The sequence below is a fragment of the Nematostella vectensis genome, chromosome 1, assembly GCF_932526225.1.
Source record: "Nematostella vectensis chromosome 1, jaNemVect1.1, whole genome shotgun sequence".
NCBI classification, from domain to species: domain Eukaryota; kingdom Metazoa; phylum Cnidaria; class Anthozoa; order Actiniaria; family Edwardsiidae; genus Nematostella; species Nematostella vectensis.
The window spans coordinates 18,554,929-18,577,229 of record NC_064034.1 but is presented as its reverse complement, the minus strand read 5'-3'; the positions used below and the strand labels follow the sequence as shown (position 1 = coordinate 18,577,229).

At 39.4% G+C, this 22,301-nt stretch overlaps 3 protein-coding genes across 8 annotated transcripts in view; 1 reads left to right on the top strand and 2 right to left on the bottom strand.

Moving 5' to 3' along the window:
* The window catches only part of LOC116619339, a 38,458-nt gene extending 22,135 nt beyond the window's left edge, over window positions 1–16,323 (bottom strand). Inside the window, exons 1-3 of one of the 6 annotated variants that reach the window (XR_007307532.1) lie at window positions 15,381–16,323; window positions 15,079–15,178; window positions 14,525–14,650 (exon numbers count right to left, since the gene is read on the bottom strand). Coding sequence is in view for 2 of the 6 variants with exons in the window: in XM_048726296.1 (XP_048582253.1) it covers window positions 14,525–14,650; window positions 15,079–15,178; window positions 15,381–15,403 (249 nt within the window). In the remaining 4 variants the exon portion in view is untranslated. The remainder of the gene's footprint in view (window positions 1–14,524; window positions 14,651–15,078; window positions 15,179–15,380) is intronic. The other 5 variants (XR_007307528.1, XR_007307538.1, XR_007307523.1 and 2 more) reach the window with 5 other exon arrangements.
* LOC116620789 lies at window positions 249–6,344 on the bottom strand. The gene has a single exon (XM_032386577.2). The coding sequence runs from the start codon at window positions 6,342–6,344 to the stop codon at window positions 5,211–5,213; it is 1,134 nt and encodes a 377-aa protein (XP_032242468.2). The 3' UTR covers window positions 249–5,210.
* On the top strand, window positions 10,339–11,887 carry LOC116619312. Its single transcript, XM_032383993.2, has 4 exons — window positions 10,339–10,555; window positions 10,978–11,123; window positions 11,316–11,571; window positions 11,665–11,887. Exons 1-4 carry the CDS (start codon window positions 10,339–10,341, stop codon window positions 11,799–11,801), a joined length of 756 nt encoding a protein of 251 aa, XP_032239884.2. The 3' UTR covers window positions 11,802–11,887.
* Window positions 16,324–22,301: the final 5,978 nt, after the last annotated feature.

Below are 22,301 nucleotides of genomic sequence, written 5' to 3'. Positions count from 1 at the left end.
TTCGATCACTGTCTCGCCTGCCTCACTTTGTATTTTCAATGCTCGTTCAGTGAGGAACAAGTCTGCGCTGATTCATGACTATATCTGTGATTGCAAAGCTGATATAGTAGACATAACTGAGACCTGGCTGAGTGGCAATGATGATGCGATCAGATCCGAGCTCTGTCCGGACGGATATCGATTGTTGAATCAAGTTCGTTGTGGTCGTCAAGGAGGTGGTACGGCTCTCATCTTCCGTGATTCTTTTACAGTGGAGAAGGTTGATGGCGGGGCAAAAACGTCATTTGAGTTTTCGTAGTGGTTGATCAGACTGCCGTCACAGGAGCTGCGTGTGCTCATTCTTTATCGACCACAGACTGACTCAAATGGTCAGACGATTCCTATTGGCACTTTCTTTACGGAACTCAGCGATTATCTCGAAACGATTGTTTTGTGTAAAGAACAATTGGTTGTGGTCGGGGACTTCAATATTAATGTCTGTTGGATGGTGATGCGGCAAGATTTCTCGAACTGCTCGAGTGCTTCAGCTTGCAACAACACATCCCAGGCCCCACCCACATACATGGTCACACACTGGACTTGGTGATAACTCGCCAAACTGACCAGATCATAAGAGAAACTCCACTCGTGGATCGTTTCTTGTCTGACCATGCCTCGGTTCTGTGCTCTTTACAGTGCCTGAAGCCATGTTTGGCAGTCAGAACTGTTTCATATCGCAAGTTAAAGTCGGTTGATATTCAAACCCTAAACTCTGATCTGATTAATTCGGATCTTTGCACCAAGACGCCGAATGATCTAGATGAGCTTGTATCATACAGGCCGCAGTAGATAATAAGTAGCCGCCAATATCGATCCGATGTGGTTTGAGCCTTCCAAAAGTTTAGGCAGCGGTATCGTTCCTCGTAGTGTTCTTTGGCGGGAAGATGGAGAACGAAAACATAAAAGATTTGATTCAATCTGTATGTGATCTTGCGGAAAGATTTTACTCAAAAGAAGCGAAGGCTATGAAAGAAGAAGTTTCTTCAGTGTTTAAAAGAAGTAGTACAAACTTCTACTAGTACTCTGAGTACTACTACAAGTAGACCAAATGCCGGCTCGAGCACTGGGGTTCTGTTGCTTGAGATATCGACCACTCATGAACATGCATCGCACCGTTCATGAGTGATAACATTCTGCTGGCTGGCCCCGACATGAAAAGTGTACCGAAACAGTGCACAAAGTGCGAGGCCACATGTTATCATCATGCCAATTCAACAAATGCATGTCGGAAACACAAGTGGAGTCCACTATTCTAGAGGCGTTTGGAAATATAATTTCCTCAGGCGTGAATAAAAATTGTTTAGGGCTTCTCCATTTCGCCTGTTTTGAAGATGAAGTGGAAAGAACGGCTTGAGTTTGGTTAAAAATGTTTTAGTGATAGAGCCATGGAAGAAGTGTGAGAGAATGATTGTATTTACTTCAGTCCAAATACAAGGCGAAGATGAGACAAGAGGCGGTTGCTTCTGGAATCGACTGTGAGGAAACTGACCTCGATAGAGCGTCTGATGAGACCATAGAAAAGGAAAAGCTTGCATTAGAGGCAAAGACCAGTATGAGAACAAAAAGGCTGGTAAAAGGCAGAACAAGGCAGCAGCTAAAGAGCACAGAAAGAGGGCGCTCAAGCGTTTGGGAGGGAAGGAGGGAAAGCCAAGCCTAAGAAAGGTTCGAAGATCAGCATCAGAAGTAGTGGAGTTTCTAAGAGAGGTCTGATAGAGAAAGTCAGCTTAAGAAGGAAGATTTTGATTTGAGAAGAAAGAAGCTGGAAAAGGAGGATATGATGAAAATGTTGATGCAACAACAGCAGCAGCAGACACAGCTTCTGGTTGCTATGCTTGCACACAAAAACCAAAGTATGCATTATTGTCTATTATTGTTGAAAAGAGTTGAGTTTCCTACATTATATTATATATGCACTGTTAAAAAATGCTGTATTTTATATATTATTCAATGTTAAAAAATATTTTATATACTGTAAAACCTCTTTTAAGCCACTCCCTGCCAATAAGCACTCTCCAATAAACCCCCTTTAGAACTAGTTTGGAATAAGACCCCCTCTATTTGTTAGCTCCCCTCGCCTCCTTCTTGCCATCAATTCTAAGTAGCATCTGTTAGTTTTTGTATCCGCATTATTTGTTCTATGCAGTTTTTGTTGCTCCCAAAACTGTTTTTTATCCCCCCCCCCCCCCTCAGCATCAAGCCCTCTCTAAAGCCCACTACCCCAACCGTCTTTCAAACTAAACGATTAGAATAAGCCCAGGGAGTTAATAGTTCGTTTACGGTGTGCACTGTTAAAAATTGCCGAATTGCACTATTTGATATATGCACTGTTAAAAGTTTATCATTCTCTTAGGAATCATGTGTTGTAGTTGCAGGAAATGTCCATATACTCCCCAGTGAGGGTCTTTCCCCTGCAACATTTACTTGGTCCTGTATGTTCTAAGAAGGTTAATGTGGGGTATTGCATGAGATTTGACTATTTTATCTTTTGTGAGATAAGGAAGTCAGTATACTCTCCGAGAAAATATTTTCCTGAAACTATAAGAAACTATAAAAAATACGTGTCAAACCTACTGCTGCTCATTTTGTATGCTCTTACTGGTACTCGACTTATTTTTCGGGTACCCGAGTCTATTCGATCATTTTTTTTATAATATTTGCAGAATTTTTTTTATAAATGCGCTTTATGCAATTTTGTTTATATGCTATAAAAAAATGATGAATTTCTTAATAAAATATCCTCCTTGTTTTATTTCAGGTACATGCATATGTCCCCAGAGTCATTTGACACTCTCCTCGCCATGGTCAGGCCATTTATAACATAAACACAAAGCTAAGAGAGGCCATCTCCCCAGAACAGAGGCTTGCTTTGACCTTGAAATACCTTGCATCTGGCGACCAACAGCAATTTGATATTTATTTGATCGCCGCTCGCGCTTGCGCTTTTGTTTTTTTTCATTCACACTTGTACATAAGCGCAAGCGGAAGGGCAAGAGAACGCAGCTGCTTGATTTTCTTGCGCTTGTGCTTACGCTTATGTTTGACAGATTCTCACTTGCGTTCCGCTTATGCTTTCGCTTCCGCTTGCGTCCTAGTGAGAACCACCCTTTAAAGAGTACATTGAAAGAACAGCACTTTTAAGGCAAAGCCAGACACATTTGTTATTAAGCTATGTTAAGGGCCTATGGAGTCCGTTGCTAGGGAAATTTGTTTGTTTTATAAAAGCTTTTGTTTTTTGTCAAATCTCTTGGAACTTTCAACAAAAGTGTTTTAGACATAAATGACACAAGAGATGACGTCATCTGACCCCTTCATGGTCACGTGACCTAGAACAGAAAAAACGTGTCGGAAAAGATGCTGTTCTAATCTTACATCATATTTTTGGTAGAAATTCAAAAAAAAATAAAAATTGTGGTAAAAATATATAAATCACAATCAACTTCGGCTTAGTAAAACACACTCTGTATTATACAAAATATATATAAAGTATATACAGTAAGTATGTTATTCTTGATGATAATGTGACTTCCTACAAACTTATGTAACTATAACAACAAAAGAGGAAACATTAATCAAAAGAGAACAAAACAAATATAAAATACCAAATATACCAGATGCAACACTTGCTAGAGATACGATCGAGATGTCAGAGATGGGGAGACAATGTTAAACACAGCGCGTGAATAGATAGAAAAAGACAAGACACAGGCAGAGGAATATCTTCAGGTATCTGAGAGAAGGCGGTATGGATGCCAAGATCAAGTAGGAGGGGCTACTGCTACAGAGACAAAATAGGAAAACATTAATTGCATCCTGACTACAAAACAAGAACAGCAGCAAGTCAATCAGCGGCAATTACAACAACGTCAGATGCTACCAGCCTCTTTCAAGAATGAGAAAAAAACAAGAATAAGACAAAGGACTGCACAAACCATCCTTATCTTAAATGACCCCTTTTTTAACGCGATTTTCAGACTGGGGCTTTTTAGGTGTGTGTGAAAGAAAACACAAAGGAATTCCCTTCAGCATAAAATTGGTAGTTGATAAAAAACAGGTGCCTACAAGGATGTAAATCAGATATCGTAAAATTATGAAAGGTTAAGCAGTTGAGCCAGACATCAAGGGACCAAAGACAGGAGAAAGCAAATACGCAGACTCACGTTGAGACAAACGAGACTACCCACGAACACTCCCACATTCCCGTCCATCTGAATCGGGTAAACAAAATGTCATAGCAAAAGAGATACAAAAGGCCATAAAACTACCCACAATATGGTATTCTACTGATGGAACAAAAACTAATATCTTTAAATTATTATTGATACATTATTTAGGCATTGTATTTAAAATAAATGGAATTTTTTTAGTAATAATAATAATATTATGATGATCATAATAGTTAAAATAATATGAGAACATCATCACAACCATGATAAGAAAAACAGAAATAATACTTCTATACTTTAAAACAAATCCTCTCATAGCCAGAATGAATTACGGAAAAATCAAATTGACATAAACAAGACACATAACTCGGCAAACTCTAGCAGCCATTTTGTTTTAGCTTGCTTTATTGTAAGCAATGTTTTAGGTTAAGAAAAACCTTACTATGGTTACTACAATTTACCCAACATAACACTTCGAAATGGACACTACTCTGAAGCCTCATCGTCTGGATGTGGACCCAAACTCATCCACGGCCGCAAAAGAGTGGAAACATTGGCTGAAGACATTCTAAAACTTTATTTTTGAATGCGGGTCCAGGGCTAAGGATTGCAACATCGAGGCTATTTTCCACAGAGAAATACAAAGAAACTAATATGTGACTTTATTAATATGTGATTTTATTAATGGTCTAAACTCATTTTATCAATGGTCTAAACTTATTCTTAAAAGACTGCTGGAGAACAGAGAGCTCGACCTTAAGACCGCTTTTGATCAGGCAAATGCTCTAGATCTGGCACAGAATAACTCTGATTCATACGGCGTAACACTCCAAGCAGCGCTTAACTAATTTAAAAAGTAGCATACAAAAATTAGCGAACATTGTTCCTACGATAAATCAGTCTATCTCGATTTTGTTCGAAAACTCGCACACATAACACTGCGTGGCCGAAGAAGTATTTTGTGGGATAACCTCGATAAACAAGCAATTGTCACAAATGTCACTTATATTAAAAACAACTAACTTGTCCATTAGGGCATTCTAATGGAGTTGCGATCGCCAGATAGTGAACGTTTCTTGCAGCACCAACGTTAACTTTTATGAAGCATTTCACTTGCACGAATGCGATAGAGTTGCTCGTAGAATACTTCACAGTAGAACAGTTCCGTCTCGACATTCTCTTATAATCAAAACCATAAATAAACGCAGACTTCCGTTCAATTCTATTAAATGCAATAATATTCATGAAAGTAGGTGTTTGTTTTAGATAATTTTCAAGTGCTAAAAGTTCATGCTCATTCAACTGTTTCCGATAGAAAGCACCTAAAACATATGTATGTTTCAATATTTCTTCCCTTCTTGGATGCATTAATTTCCAATACAAAGTGTCTTCATCTGAGCCAGGTGCTAGACATTTCTCTCGCAACTCAGGTAGTTTTTGTGTAAACGATACTGCTGCCAAGATCTGGCTGTCAATAAATTGAGTTCCGTGTATCAATTTAAGTATGAATCCATTCTTATCTTCAAATGAAAAGCAGCTGTGAGTATATAGAGGCCCGAGATCCCTTACATTATCCACCAAATGTAATAGTTGATGAAAATTAAGAGTCATGTATCGTTCTTCATACAGTCTTGAAAAGTTTGAGCAGAAGCTTTGTAAAAGCTCTTCCGCGGTCTTTAGATCATTAGGCGAAATACTTTCTTGTAAAAGTAAGAAATTCGCACGGACGAAACAGAAATAGTGCTGGAAGGAGTTTTCCGGTAATAAACCAAACAGCACTGGTAGACCGTAATAAAGCAGAAACGAGCGCAACTCGTTCGCTTTCCAGTGGTTTAGGTGCTCTGAAATTGATCTTGGTAGACGTTTTAGTTCGAGAGTAGGTGTAATTAGTTGCAACCTGGAATCGATGACATTGACGTACTTGCTCAGACTGAATATCTTCCTGGAGTTACTGCTATCAAACCATAACCTGAGGAGCAATTTCTGAACCCCCAACAGGACGCCATGCATATAGTCTATCGCTGTACCACGAATAATGTCGTGATATTTCAAAACAGAAAGCCAACTAAAACCTTTCACACCTTTAATAGTTTTTGCTTTTCCAGAAATAGAATGTTGTAGAGCTTCAGCAGCATGTTTCATCGTAGACGTGACTGTTCTAAGTGGCCCCTATGGATCTGTTTCGTTGTAAGGAAAAATCCATACACTTCCACCTTTATCAGTCCTGAAAGATCTGCCAGGTTGTAAGCACTTCCAGCAGGAGTGTTGCCCGTTGTACTGTACAGAATTGCAAACCATGCTTCGAGCTGGCAAGTCACAGGAACTAGCTAAAAGGACCGCCTTACATGTAAACTTTCCTTTAGGAGATTCAAATTCTATTCCATTTTCAAGCTCTTAGAGTGATTCTATATGAGGTTTGAGAAATGTCCACATTGCAGGCTTTTTCTCACCGAACCAAAGACCTGCAAACAGCATATTTTCTCGAGACATTCGCTTAGAGTATTGAAGTTCGTTTATGACAAAGTACAGAGGCCAGATAGATACCTTCGAAGATTTGAATACCGGGACACCATCTGTGTTCATCAAGAATGAAATGTTGTCTTTGGAGCTTAAAATCCCGTGTTGACACAATTCATGGTACAAGTTTCCGTCATAAATATCTTCAATGTTTTCGTTATTTCTTTTATTCCTTTTAAATCTGTATTGTATATCCTCATAAAATGAAGGTCTTGAAAAAAATAGTTGTAGTTGTTGAAGAATAGGTACTTCGATGAAATACGACAATGCGTTTTTCTTTGTTAAATCTTTGAGACATCCGGCATTTGGGCAATCAGTTTGTGTTTTCGGCTGTGAAATTACAGACAAACAAAATGCACAGTACCGATGGATTACAAGCGGATTGCGTAAATTCTTAAAATACTTCTTAAATTTGTATACTGTAGTAGGAAGAGAATGAGATATAGGAAGCGCCAATGATAGGAGAGTCAAAAGATTAGATATTGCTTCAGCCGGAAGATTGTACTTAATAGTCAACAACGCAAACAGCGCCATGATCGTAACAATTGTCACTCTTGACCCCGGATACAAAGGTGCCGTTTCATCCATGGCATTTCCTTGATCGCAACCATCTCTTGCTTCTCCTATGACTTCATTGTCATCAACAAAGAAATCAGGGGGATCCTCAAAAGTACTGTTGTTTACTTGATCAAAGCTAAATGATAAGTCATCCGTAACGTTGGTGAATTCATTTTCATCGGTTTCACAATCATCGCGTAGGTCATCCTCCATTTGCTCAACTAGTGTAATTAGCTCTTCTTCCCCAAAACTATCATTTGTCGTAGTAGCACCGCTCTCCGTTGTCATTTGCTGTGAATCTAAAAGTTTGATGCAAAATTCTGACATTGTGTCCATAAAAAATGCGTCCCCGAGTGAGGAGGAGTTCACTCTTGGACGCTTTAACGCGCTAGTAGGACAATCAGGGCAATCATCATCAGAAAGGTGGAAGTCAGCATCTCCATCACTTGCGGTTTCTTCGACTAAAACAGAACAATCATCAGAGGCTCTTTCAAAACTTCGAGAGCTATCTAAAAGGGGAACCACAACTTCACATAATTTCCTCATCGACCTGATCCATAGTAAAATAAAAGCAATTAGAAACCAAAGAAACGCAACTTTGAAAGTTGTGCTGCTCTGTACACGGGTACTCGGCTTGAAACGTGAGAGCTTTATTATTTTTAGATCTTGTGTTGGTGTATTTCAGTGATTGGACAAAGAAAAACGTCACTGACTGAAGTGTAGTATGACAAATCGCAAAACCCTATTGGCTAGCTTTTTTGCCGCTCTTTTTCAGATGAGATATCATATTTCGGGCCCTTTCTTCATATTCTAAATCTGTTGGGTAGCTACACTTACCGTTATAGAAAGCAAAAAGTCTTTGGATTTCCAAAAATCTATAATATCTGTTTTCAAAAGCAAGTAGTTGAAAGCGAGATGGCCTTTTATGCGTGTATCTATTTTACGCCGACAAGAGTGTCAGTACGGTGCCAAGGAGTAGATGTTCGCTGCGCGGGACATTCGAAGCCGGGGAGGAAGCCGATGTTAGCTGGAAAATGGCTAAAGGCGAGAAAGAGACCTATGTTGGAGTGATAATAAAGACAGCAAAGAAAGGTAAGAGCGAAGCGTGTTTATGGATCACTTTTGGCACAGGAGTTTTTTTGTACAGCTTTAAATGAGCTGCTCCGTTTTAAACGGTAAATTTGTACACACACGTACAACTTATAAGTACAATACACATTCAATAGTGCTCAGGGAAAAACTAGTGGAACCCTTGTAATCAACGAGTGGAGTAAAACCCATCTTGTTCAATAGTATCATAACAGCTCGAGCTTATTTACCCATGTAAATTACGATTGTTCATCGTATAAATGCGCGCGCTTTTTGCCTATGGGATAACATTTCAAGGGCAGCTTTGGTGGAGTAGTCCATGACGACCTATATCTGCATATGCTGATGAGATAGAGCACACAGTTTTGCTCAACATTGAATATGATCGCAAACAGACATTAAAATAAGAAAAAAGGAATATAAACTAAACAAGCTCAATGAGTTCAATGGCACAGTTGCATGACCTTTGATCTCCAAAAAATGACAGTTCACTTAATTGAATTGGATCAGGTACAAATAGGTTAATTATTTACTGTTTTTATTTCGGTCATTGCTTGCTATTTCAGAGAAAAAGCCGCAAATAGAACAGTTTACCGAAGATGTCGGTCTACTCGTGGCGGACATGATCAAACGTGGAGAAAACGTTAAAAGCCAATCACCGGAGCTATTGAAAAAAAATCCCCCGGCTCCAGCACCAACGGCCGCATCTGCTCCTGGTAAGAGGGCGCGGAAAATGACGAAGGTGATGGAGGAAAGTAAAAAGCAGGCTGAGGATGATGGCGAAACCAAAGATAAAAAACGAAAAAAAAAACATATTGATCCGCCCGCAGAGAAGAAAAAAAAACAAGAAGAAAAATGGCGAGAAAAATAAGGAGCCTTCGCAGAAGCAGGCGTTAGCAGAGGGGGCAAAAGATGCCTCACTGGAGATCTACAGCTCCTTCAGGCAGGTGTTTGGTGCTCAACTGGATCTAACCAGCGAGACCCGCCAGCCGCCCGAGACCTCTACTCCTGTGACTCCCATACAAGAGACGACTCCAATACACCAGGCCTCAATACGCGAGACTCCAATATCTGAGACCGCGGGAGTTGTCTTGAAGGCGGTAGAGGAGACCCTTGGGATGCCATTCGATGAGGAGGAGGAGGAGGAGCCCAAAAGCTATTTAGAACTGCTAGGCACGAACGACCATCCCTTGGAGGAGCCAGCAGCATCCCCAGATCCCATTGCACTTTATTCTGGCTTCTCTGAGTTGGACAAGCTAAGAGAGGAGAATCGTCTCCTAAACAAGCTCAATGAGTTCAATGGCACAGTTGCATGACCTTTGATCTCCAAAAAATGACAGTTCACTTAATTGAATTGGATCAGGTACAAATAGGTTAATTATTTACTGTTTTCATTTCGGTCATTGCTTGCTATTTCAGAGAAAAAGCCGCAAATAGAACAGTTTACCGAAGATGTCGGTCTACTCGTGGCGGACATGATCAAACGTGGAGAAAACGTTAAAAGCCAATCACCGGAGCTATTGAAAAAAAATCTCCCGGCTCCAGCACCAACGGCCGCATCTGCTCCTGGTAAGAGGGCGCGGAAAATGACGAAGGTGATGGAGGAAAGTAAAAAGCAGGCTGAGGATGATGGCGAAACCAAAGATAAAAAACGAAAAAAAAACCATATTGATCCGCCCGCAGAGAAGAAAAAAAAAACAAGAAGAAAAATGGCGAGAAAAATAAGGAGCCTTCGCAGAAGCAGGCGTTAGCAGAGGGGGCAAAAGATGCCTCACTGGAGATCTACAGCTCCTTCAGGCAGGTGTTCGGTGCTCAACTGGATCTAACCAGCGAGACCCGCCAGCCGCCCGAGACCTCTACTTCTGTGACTCCCATACAAGAGACGACTCCAATACACCAGGCCTCAATACGCGAGACTCCAATATCTGAGACCGCGGGAGTTGTCTTGAAGGCGGTAGAGGAGAACCTTGGGATGCCATTCGATGAGGAGGAGGAGGAGGAGCCCAAAAGCTATTTAGAACTGCTAGGCACGAACGACCATCCCTTGGAGGAGCCAGCAGCATCCCCAGATCCCATTGCACTTTATTCTGGCTTCTCTGAGTTGGACAAGCTAAGAGAGGAGAATCGTCTCCTAAAGGCCGAGGTCGAAAGCCTCAGAAGCCAGTTGACCTCCTCTAGGAGACAACCAGGTGAGCTAGGAAACATAAAAAATGACTTTGCAATACTGTTAAAAAAAAAGTTTATTTTAAGCCGCATTGTAACCAGTTTACTTCCGGTCGATTGCGTAACGATCTCCGATGATTTTTAATAAATATTTCCAAATATTGAAAGCAGTGTGTCTATTGGAAGTTTTTTTGATGATGTGATCATTTAGAGCGGATGGCCTGTGAATATCTCGGATTCTAATAGATTCTTTTGTCTTTTAACGGTTTAGGTTCCGTCGAAGCTCCGGAAATAAACGGCTGACGATGCAGCTTTAAGTTTAAGTTTTATTTGAACTGATAAAATAGAATAACTTCCACCGCCTACTGTGAAACTATGCTACATAACGGGTATTCATTTTCGTCATATCACATCTTTTAATTATTCTTTACTTTATTTATTTTCCCAGTGCCATCTGCTGAAGTTATCAACTTTTTCCGTGACTTTGTCTCATTTAATGATGTCACAAACATCCAATACTCTGCTGTCGGTGGTGCTCCTTGTCAAGAGTACACGATCAGGGCAAACCTAAACCCAGGACCCACAACAAGCCAGGTAGGGTCTCAAGTGCCAGGCCTTGAAATGTCAAATTTTCTTTATATTTATCTACAATTTTTCTTGCGTTTGTGTTTGACCAATTTAAACTTGTGTTGCGCTTATTGTTGTGCCTGTTGTCCTTTAATGAGTACTAACCTTTGAAAATCTTACTAGAATGTCCGTTGACCATTCCTATTTTTTTTTTTACAGAATCAGCGCAGCAGGGATGACGTTAAACTGCTGGATTCAAGCGACGTTTATGTCAACCGGAATGCTTTGCGAAGCTGTGTACAAGCAGGGCACTCAGCAAAAAGCCCCATTGGGCTTTTAAAGAAACTCATTCCGATAGTTTTTTCTGCCGAGGAGCTTGCAAGGTCGTGCGGCCAAGGACTCGCTCGCGGAGGGGCATCTCAGAAGGAGGATGAGAAAGCCCCTCTTGACCAGCACAAGGTCAATGCTTGCAAAGGTAAATTTCAAGCTAAATTTGTTAGGAAATTAAACAATTTTGTTTGTCAATTTCAAGTCATTATTAAATATGTGGTCTTCGTATTAATTTCAGATTACCTTGTCGCCTTCTGCCTCCAGAATAAAATGGCCCAGCCAGGAGCGCAAGGGATAAATAAAGCGTTCACGCAACAAATTACATATGCGAGGACAAAATTAAAAATACAGAGTGCTGCCGTGAACACTGAGTAGATATAATGATCACCGTCTTTTATGTATTTCTTTTTATACACGAGACGGTCGAGGTTTATACACGATTAAAAGTAGTACTAACCATACATGTTGTAGATCTGTTGATTATTAGAAGATAGTAAATGATTGATTAAAGTCACGACCTAACTTTAGAACCTAAATCCAACCTAACTAAGGCCTAATTCAGCGAACGATTTTGGCTACGGTTTTAGGTCGTAAATTAGGTTCCTTTAACGCTCAAATTAGTCTCAAATATTTAGGTTCGTGCGAGGCTCATTTTGGCTGAGATTTGGCTTTAAACCTTTAGGCTCATTTTCGCTCAAAATGTGGCTCAAATTTTAGGCCCGAATTTGGCTCAGTTTAACGGCGTAATTCTTTGTACGGGGCAAGTCTAAGAGATGCTACTTTTGTGGAAGTCCGTTGCTGCAAAGACTGCCCTGCCAAGAACTGCTCTTGCTATAACTATGGCAAGGAATGCCACTATGCTAAAGTTTGCCAGTCAAGAAGGGCTGCTAGATTTCTGCTGCGTGTCCTGAGAGCCTAGTCTAGGCTGTAGAAGCAAGTATTGCAGGCCACTTACTGGTAGCGCTTGTGGACACTGGCAGGACACGGAGCTATATCCTTGAAGGGTAAGTCCAACGCATTGAGCTATAGGTGAACAGGTCAACAGTTACTGAGTGTCTCAATGGCACTCCAATGGCGCTCCATCACTACCCAAGTGACTGGCCATTATCTCATACCTCACCATCAAGGAACACACATATCCCTGTCTGTCTTGGTGTGCGGAAGAATTTATGCAGTGACATTATTCTTCGGCTAGACTTTCAGCTCCTGAGATGGAGAAACCATCACTGTTCTCCAATTCACTCCCAGATTGCAAACCATTAGCATAATCGAATCAATCCAATGCCGCGCTGCCCGCTTCATGAAGCATGATTACAATCAGACCAGCAGCGTCAGAAAAATGATCACTGACCTCGGTTGGGAGTCCTTAAAAGATCGTCGGGACAAGAAAGATTTGGAACTTTTCTACAAACTCCAACACCAACTTGTGAATATTCAATTTCCTGTAGAGATCACACCTGGTTCCTTAAGAATCAGGGGACACAATCTTAAAATATAGGCAGCTACCTAGCAGAGTAAACGCTTACAAATATTCATTTTTCACAGTAGTCAAGGCCAAAGATTTCACGGCAGGACTTCAGCTGGCCACTCCATTGCAACATTAGCCCCAGCTAAATGCAATTATACCATTTAAAGATTAAGATTAAAAAAACACCACATTTAATTGTAATAAATGCATATGTAAGTTTTAGCGTAAATTATACCATGTTACACAGCTCTGAATTGAGTGAAAAATTCCAAGTTCTAGTGGGAAAATCTAAGACAACGTATTTACAACTTATTTTATTTTTAATACCACAAAATATAGGCGTAATGTTTTCTATTGCATTGCTACCCACAATAAAGCGAAGAATAATTCAATGCAGAGAATTGTGAAAAAAGAAAATATTGTTTTGTTGTAGGTTTCAAAAACAGCGTGTGGTAGTGGGTATGTGTCACTGTTCTTGATTGCACATGCAGCATGCAGGCAAAATGCAAAAACAACTCACGGACTATAAAATGTTTGCTAAATTTTACAGATTTGCATCCTAAAGTTTAATAATCAGTAGACTACCAGGTTGAGATATAAAGATGATGGCACAATTTGTAACCACACAACCAACAAGTGACTGACCTGTGCCTTCCTGTTCACAGTTCTTATATTTTTTTCAGAGGGTTGACCAAAATACCTTAACATTATAGATTTGAGTCATTCGAGCGAATTTGTGCATGTGCTCGTTTTATAGGGTCCATACGAACCGCATACCATTTGAAAGATGGAAATATAAAGAATTGACCAAATCTATCAACTCTGGAAGGTTATATGGACTTTAAAATATAGCTTTGACTGTCCACAAGGAACTATCTCTTAGGATTAAATTTATTGTTACATTGTTACAAACAATATAATTGTTTCAATTGTTCATTGTAAGTGCAAAGTAAACAAAAATACTTCTTTTTGCTAATATATTGTTTAGACAACAAAATTTTGCTGTCAGATAACAGGGCTATATATAATATTCATATATGGAATTAGGATATACATGGTTAGAAGAGAAGATTACATGATCAGAAAACAAACATTAGAATATATAATTAGAAAAGAAACATTTCAAACATGACACCTGTGTGTAGCCTTCACACAATGGTGATAGGACTTATCTAATAACAAGTTACAAGCAGCAGCATTAGCAGAGGTCTTGCTTGAATTTGCTGTAAGTTTGACTAATAGCTAAAAAATAGACCACTCAGAAGGAAAGAGTTTGAGAAGTTAACATTTATTGTTCTTAGCAAACAAGAAACAAAGCAGTGAAAATTGGAGGGATAAAATATACATTAATATGCTATTAGGGTTCTATCAGACAACAGAGAGGGTTGTAAGTAAGTAAAAAATGATGAAACATCATAAAAATCAATCATAAAAATTGTTTACCCCCATGTCAGGAAGGAAATAATGTTGAGGCTTGGAGAAGATGATATTGGAAGATGGAAACGGGCAGTGTTTATAATCTATGGAGTATGGTAAACTGGCCATTTTGCAAAAGCGGAGCATTCGTCATCAAAAACTTACATTTCTGGAGTATTTTATGGTATGGAGTATTTTATGGTACAGACTGTACCTGTTTAGCAGATGGTGTTTTGGAGATGATCTCATGCAGAAGGGACTCCTGGTGCGTGTGAAAGGGCCAGCCTGGGAAAGAAGGATGACAGATGGAGGTGGTGCTGCCATGATACCGTCTCACAATCTGCAAAGAGTGTAAAATACATAGAGGCAACCCCAATATGAAATCATATGACAACAGCCTAAGACAACTAGTCAAAAAGAAGGGGTTTCTGTGGACATTATACAAAAGTAGAAAAGTGGAAAATGTGAGAAGTGCCAATACTCATGTCATATGTAGGTCTGGTTGTGGCTAATAACTTCATGACATTTAATTTTGTTGGTTTCAGTACAATATGCCTTTGTGAGTCACAATAGGCTTTAATAGACATTTATTTATTAGTGCGCGTTTCACACATCAAAGATAAGTTCTTGAAATGGCTGTGAGCAGATGCAGTAGAGCAAATGCTGCATTATTCTATTAGGTCTTTTGTGTGTTGCATACTTAATATTTCAAAGTTATTCTAGCTTATCTTACAAACCATATACGAATCCGGACAATATAAACATTACCTGCTCTGGAAAATAAATTTTGCGAAGGACTCTTTTGAACTGAGTAGACGAGCTATTCCACGTTCCAACAATGATTTCAGAGGATTCCATGTAAAATGATCTGAAAAATATGTTTGATGTCAATCGGACGTCTGATTTTCGAAAAAAAATATAACACAAACAACACAATACAGGATCCAAACCATGTCTGTTAAACAAGAAGAAACCGAAGAATCAGTTTCCCCTACACATATAAAATTTCCAAACTACACACTGAAGAGCAATTTACAAATTCGGGCTTTTCATTATAAAAGCACACCCACCTTTGACTGTTTAGGGCTTGCATCGCTATTAGCGTATTCCAACAGCATTATCCCAATGACTGGGTTAGTCAAAAACGTGTTTCTTGAACTTGGTCGGTTGGCTTTGTCATTCAAAGCACCCTAAAAAGATGCAGACTAAAACTATACGCATCCCGTTCTTCGCTAGCCAATAAACGCGAAAAGCTGAGTATTTTAAGTACCCTGGGCACCAAAGTAGCCAAGAACGGCGTGACAGTAAACAAGTGAAGCCCGAGCCTCTGGTACCAAAGGTATATTTGAAGAGGAAATCAAAGCAAACTAGAATTCGCTCTGATCTTATCCACTCTTTGAGGGACGATATTCGATATGGCGCCAAAATCTGACTCCAGGGACGTATGGGTAGACCAAGATAGACCTGGCGCGCAGGGTTGACTGGGATACCTGAGGAATTGCATGTGCATTTGTAATTTGAGCCCCTATTGTGACACGTATGACAAAAAAATTCTCTTTTACATTGAAAAAAAAAATTAATTATAAAAGCAATGTAAAAATGTGTGAGTTCTATATTTTTAACTGAGCTTTCCAGGTAGGGGAGGCTGTTGCGACCAAACTGAGTCATTATTTATATAAACAATTTAATTGTTTCCATTGTTTATGGCATTTATTATTTCACTTGTAAGCACAAAGTAATAACAACAAGACCATTAATGCAATCATGTTTTTTTCTCAAAAATATGAGAGCATAAGATATGAGAGGGACTATTAATTTATTATACATTTATGTGCATGTTTATGAACTTTTGTTGTTTTCATTATATTCTAACACACTTCTTTCTCCACCAGCATGTACACCTTACCCCTTATCAGCCATTTTGTTTTCCGGTCTATACCTTCCTACCCACTACCTCAAACTGCATCACTATCCCGGACACTCCTTATAGCCCAACTCCACTCACTGTAGCATTATCCCCACAATTAACCTCCCGCCCTCACCCCTGCCACCTGCCTCTACCCACCTTCTCCCCAGGTGCCATGGTACGAATACCTGCTTCTAACCAAAAACTATTTTTAGTAACCAGCTCACCGCCCCACCACTGCGCGTGAGGATTTGCTCCTTTTATTTTGTCCTACTCCCCCGCGGGTTGCGTGTTGTTGTTTCACCAACTCGATAGGAATGAAAAGAGATCATGTAAAATAACTCAGAAGAAGAAAACAAGTCTAACTTAAGTAGGTAGGCAAATATACTCACAGAAAGCTAAATCCCTGAATAGTTTGAATGTTTTGTTTGTATGAGCATCGAAGTCAAGTCGAAAAAAAAGAAAACACCGACAAGCGATAAAATGGCTGTGATACCGCGTTTCATTCAAATCCCGACTCCAGCTTGTATAATATACTTAATTGTTATAGAAATGTCTAGAAACAACATCAAAAAAGTACAGTAATATCTCCCTCGTTATTTTCTCACTATTAGTAAAGCTCAGATACTTCAGCTTGCTGGCTTTGATCTGCATTCCCTCGCTACAAGGATAGTTTTATGAAGTGCATGTTTCTTGGATTCCTTCTCAATTCACCGGAATATTCACAAAAATCAATATCATATCTGATGTCTAATTTACAGATGTCGTTTGACCATGAGGAAGATAATAAATGTTGAAAAACCACGAAGAAGCAGCAAGTTAGAGCGGAAGCGGTGTTTGAAGCACGAGGTTTTCTGCTCTTTTTTTTGAATGAAGTCTCTTTTTCTTAAAACGTTTTCAAAATCTTGAAATCCTCGAAGTACTACATCCTCTTAATAAACCACAACTGCCTGCATCCTTGATGCTAGAATGAAATTTTCGATGGTATTTGCGCAAATAGGTTTTTTTTTTCGGTTTCAAGTCACAAAACAGCAGCAAACAAAAAAATGTAAAATACCAAATCGCGGGGGTAGGGTGAGTAAAAATGCTCATGCGCAGCGGTGGGGTGGTGGTTACTAAAACAATAGCCAGATTGGGAATCGACATGGCGCGGGTAATACCAAAGTGTCCCTCTCTTATCTTATGCTCTCTTGGTCTGCCCTGAAAAAATCTTAGTAAAGATAGCCTGCCCCCTCTCCCCCCGTCCCTCTCCCTTGAGCCGCTACTCAGGCTTTATTAAAGACGAAAATTTCGCAGAGTCGTATACCAGTTTTTGGTGTATTGGATGTATTTCACAATATATTTCATTGGTAGCAGCCTATCATCACTATTAGTCCGGTCGCTTAGTGTTTCAATCTATACGCAGCGGATAAAAGCACCAAACTTGGCACAAAGATAGCAAAGAGGATTCTAATTAATATTAAGACCGGTGCCCACGGGTACCACTTGAGGATTTCGTGTAATAACGGAATAAAAATTAGAAAAATGCGTCCATCGCGGGCTTCCTGTGGTGAAATTTAAAAGACCTTGTATTTCCAAAACTAAGGCGAAATATCTGATTGTTTTATTCTAGTAGAGGAAATAGAACGCTATTTGTTAATATTTCAAGATAAAACTGTCGTCGGCTGCATTTAAACGCTATATCTAAGAGAATAAGTTTTAAAGGCTAGACCCAATCCCCTTCACGGTTATCCAAGATGGCGGCTTATATTGGCATAGTATACGCTGTAAGTACCTCATAAAATCGCGTATTTTAGGTGAAAAAAAGGCTCATACTTTATGTATCAAGGACTTACAATGTCAATAACCTACTAAATATGAACTTTTGTCTTGAATTCAAATGTATTTCTTCTAAATCTGCGATTATCGCAATTATCGGGTATTTTGGCGTTGGCTAAAAAGAGGTAGAGCTGGATTTAATAGGGGGCTTTGTATATGCATGTCAACTAGACACCACAGAACAACGAGATGCTTTAGATATGCCTCCTCAATAAAGTATTAAGTTTGTGAATCTTTTTTTGAGAATATTAAAGGATTTAGATGTTCTGCAGAAGAAACATCTGTAGAAACTCTTTGTCGCAAATAGCGCAAAATGGCACAGGAATTATCACAAATTTGCGGTATTAATGCTCGAAAGCCTTTAGCTCTTGTCAGGCTTATGGAATATAATATATTATCAGAATAGTGGAAGCTTTTGAAAATGATACGTACCTTTTTTTGTGATGTCCAAGCTCCACAATGCGCATGAGACACGCTTGGTAGATTTCGGGAATGAGAAATCCTTTAACCGATTTTGACAGAGTTTTAGAGGCCTTTTCTAATGCGCACGATCAGTGATCGGCGGACCGTTATTGTAATAAAGGGTAAAAAAGGCATTCTGAAATAAACTGAAAGAGACTTTTCAAAATGATGCGCGTACGCTAGCTTGTGTGCAGGGTCCGCTGGGATTTCTTTTCCAAACAGAAGATTTTTCCTTCGACGGTGCTATAAACAAGTGTACAAAAACTCTAGGGTCAACGGTACTAGCGTCAACTTTAGGAGGACACGTTTAGACCCAAACCTGACGTAAGCCAGAATTATTTTTATGTAAGTTATAAACAATCAGATGGTTTTGAGCGCCGTATCCGTAAACGCCAGCCAGCACTGCTGATCTATATGCTGGCTATATACATGGGGTAGAGCGAGGCTCTCGCCTCGGAAACAATTGTGATAATTTGATTTAAAAAATAACATAGGGCCGTAATGGAAAGATAAACAGTGCGGAACATTACCATTTTTGGTTATATTTGATAAACAATCTCATTAACCAATCAGAGATGAGTATTACTATGCCCAGTCTCACGCGGACACCACCTCAACTCAGAGTGGGAAAACAAAATGGCGGTTCCGTTGAATCGGGAAAATCATGTTGAACGCCGCTTTTTAACTCTCTGCTGGCAGTGATTTCTTCTTATCTGTTTAAGCAGGGATTTCACCGATTCAGTGCGTCATATATACCCTATTTGTGTTGTTTCTCATCGGCAACAGACCTCATTTGCAGGGTTATTTTACGACTTCACCGAATCGTACTGTAATGAACGCGGAAGGGTAAGCCACTGCTAGCAGGCTATAACATTGATCACCAATTATCTAGTTGTACGTTTCATCAAGTCATACAAATGCACAAAATTTCCCTGGATTTATCTTGCTTTCGCACTCGGAATGAAGACACTCCAAGAAAAATTTTAGCTGGGATATTGAAACTAAAATGAATCTTATACAGAATGGCAGCGAGTCTCATTAAAAAAAATGAAGCTAAATCGTATACAGATTGGCCGCGAGTCACTGTTTATTGTATGCAATTTAAAGACACTACATGAAAGTACTGTTTAAATGTTTATATTTGATCCTGGAATAAATAGATTTGCTATGATCAGTAAATCTCAGGGATGGCAGTCATTATTCATTGCTCGTTGTAAAAAAAGTCCTTGCCACAAATGCTCACATTATGGCTTTTTTTATAAATGGATTCTAGAGGGGGCACTTGTTTGAGGGGCTATGTAATGTGCTTATTCAATGAGGGGTGTATGTATACCTCAGTGTCAGAACCATCCCCAAAGGACTTCATTGTATCCAGCTCTGTTTTCATCATGATTCATTTTATTAAAAAAAGGAAGTTTTGTGACACAAATCGTGCTTAATACACAGGTTCTAACACCAAGTTAGAGCCATTGAGGGTGTATTTCATTGTGTGTGCAGACAAATGGAAAAAGGCATAAAGTGTAAACTAGGGTGAGGAAAAGGCATGGTAAGGGCAAAGGGGTGGTGACTAAGGGTATGTCTAATTGGGGGTGCTGACACAGGTTGTGAAGATGAAGTAAACTTGTACCATGTTTGATTACTAGGCTTGGAGATAATAGGAGAATGGGAGTATAGTCATACCCTGGGTACCAGAGGCTCCAAGCTTCACTAGAGCAGATATCATATGGAAAATATCTATTCATATTTGGTGATACTTCAGGCTTATTTTTTTCTCGCCAGTCTCTATTATATGCGCAAAGAGTCTTTTTTTTATATAAAAAGGGAATTAAATTAATTTGATTTGATAGGCAAGTCTGAGTGTTGAAGCTCCCCTTTAAAACTATAGTGATATTAAAAATTTATATGTTTGGGGTATATAGGTTTGAGTAATTGTTTGGGAGGTAAGTTTCTATACTTGGTATATTTTATGTATAGAACTCAGGTTTGGGTATTTTTTTTTTTTTTTGGGGGGGGGGGGCTAATTTGACAAAAAGTCCTTATTGCAAATGCTTAATTTAGCATATTATGCCCTTCTTTTTACCCCTCTTGTACCAGGTTTGATTACTAGGCCTTAGAGATTCTAGGAGTATGATTGTGCAGTCATAGATATCATACTGTATGGAAAATAAATATTTATATTTGGTGATACTTCAGGAGCATTTTTTATCTCAGTGCCTATTGCACAGAGTTTGTTTGTTGTCTTTTTTATAAAAATGGAATAAAATTGATTTTATTTAATAAGCAAATCTGAGAGTTGAAGCTCCCTTATAGCAAGATTTTGTATGCTTGGGCTATAGAATTTAGGTTTGGTTATTTATTTGGGAGGTAAGTTTCTATGCTTGGTATATTTTATGTATAGAACTCAGGTTTGGGTATTTTTGAGGATGAGTAGGGGGGGGGGGTTAATTCATCAAAAAGTTCTTATCACAAATGCTTATTTTAACATATTATGCCCCTCTAGCATTAGATTTTAGAGGGGGCACTGGTTTGAGTGGCTATGTAATGCACTTACTCAATGAGGGCTATTTTATGGTGTGTGCAGACAAATAGGAAAAGGCATAGAGTGTAAAATTAAAGGTTGAGAAATGCATGGTAAGGGGAGTGAGGTTGTGATGACTGAGGGCATGTCACATGTGGTGTGTTCACACAAGGTGCGAAGACAAGGAAGTAAAATTGTACCGGGTTTTATGACTAGGGCCTTGGAGGTGAGGAGGATAGAGTTTTTTTTTATAAAAGGGAATAAAAATAAATTAAATTTGATAAGCAAATTTTCCTTCTAAAACTTTTTTACGGGACTGGCAAGTTTCAAGCTTTTGTATGTTTTACGAATAGAACTCAGATTTGGGTTACTTTTTTGGGGGGAAGGGGGGGGGGGCTATCTATTCTTGGTGGAGTTTTGGGTATAGAGTTCAGATGCAGGTATATTCTTAGGGGTAGCGCGGTCCCATTCTTTTGGGGGCATAAAATGTTCGTATCTGTCGGAACCAACAGTCATGTTTACAGCTAGAGCGCCCCCCCCCCCCCCATGTTGTTGTGGTGGTCGCAGGGCAAAACATTTAGCTAAAGAATGATAAGAAGCGAACCCCCGAGAGACAAGGGTAGGGTAAAATGCTTTTCGGCTAAATGTTGACAAAAATTTCCATACCTATTCTTCGGCGATTTTTCCCTGTTGTATAGCATTGGGCCTTGACTCGCACTTTCGTCCTCACAATTCAACCTCCGCTCTTCTCAATTTCACCATACCGTGTGGGCACTCGTTTCGGCTTGTGGTGAAAATTGTTTTAGTATGCCATGATCCTCATTTATCCTAGTTTAGTCCTGTCAAGGTCCTAAGCCGTAGAATTTGGTCCATCACACTCATATTTCTCTTTTTCTAAACGTAAACATTACGAAGAAAGTTCGATTTTACGGCAGTCTCCAATAAAAGCGCTCAATTTGAAAAGGTTTCCCAAACGATATTTTACTTTCGAGCACAGGAACTCATCAATCGAATATCAAACTTGGTATAGAGCAGGATATTTTGCTGTTTTGGTCGATTTTTGCGATGCGACGTCTCGCTAACAAAACAAATTCAAGTTTCAAACTCCGCGCGGCCATTTTGAATATTTGCATAATAAGTAGGTAAATCGATATAACCAAAAATAGTAATGTACGGCACTGATAAACAAATGATCCGAGTTGTCATGGTATATTTTATCAACGCACAAAAAATCACCCTCATCGGTAGCTGATTTTCTCCTGGTGACGGGCCTATTAATTACAGCCG

Coding starts and splice junctions, on each gene's coding strand:
- LOC116620789 (XM_032386577.2), bottom strand. CDS start 6,344: ATGAAACATGCTGCTGAAGCTCTACAACATTCTATTTCTGGAAAAGCA.
- LOC116619312 (XM_032383993.2), top strand. CDS start 10,339: ATGCCATTCGATGAGGAGGAGGAGGAGGAGCCCAAAAGCTATTTAGAA. Junction 10,556..10,977: donor CTCCTCTAGGAGACAACCAG/GTGAGCTAGGAA, acceptor TTATTTTCCCAG/TGCCATCTGCTGAAGTTATC. Junction 11,124..11,315: donor CAGGACCCACAACAAGCCAG/GTAGGGTCTCAA, acceptor TTTTTTTTACAG/AATCAGCGCAGCAGGGATGA.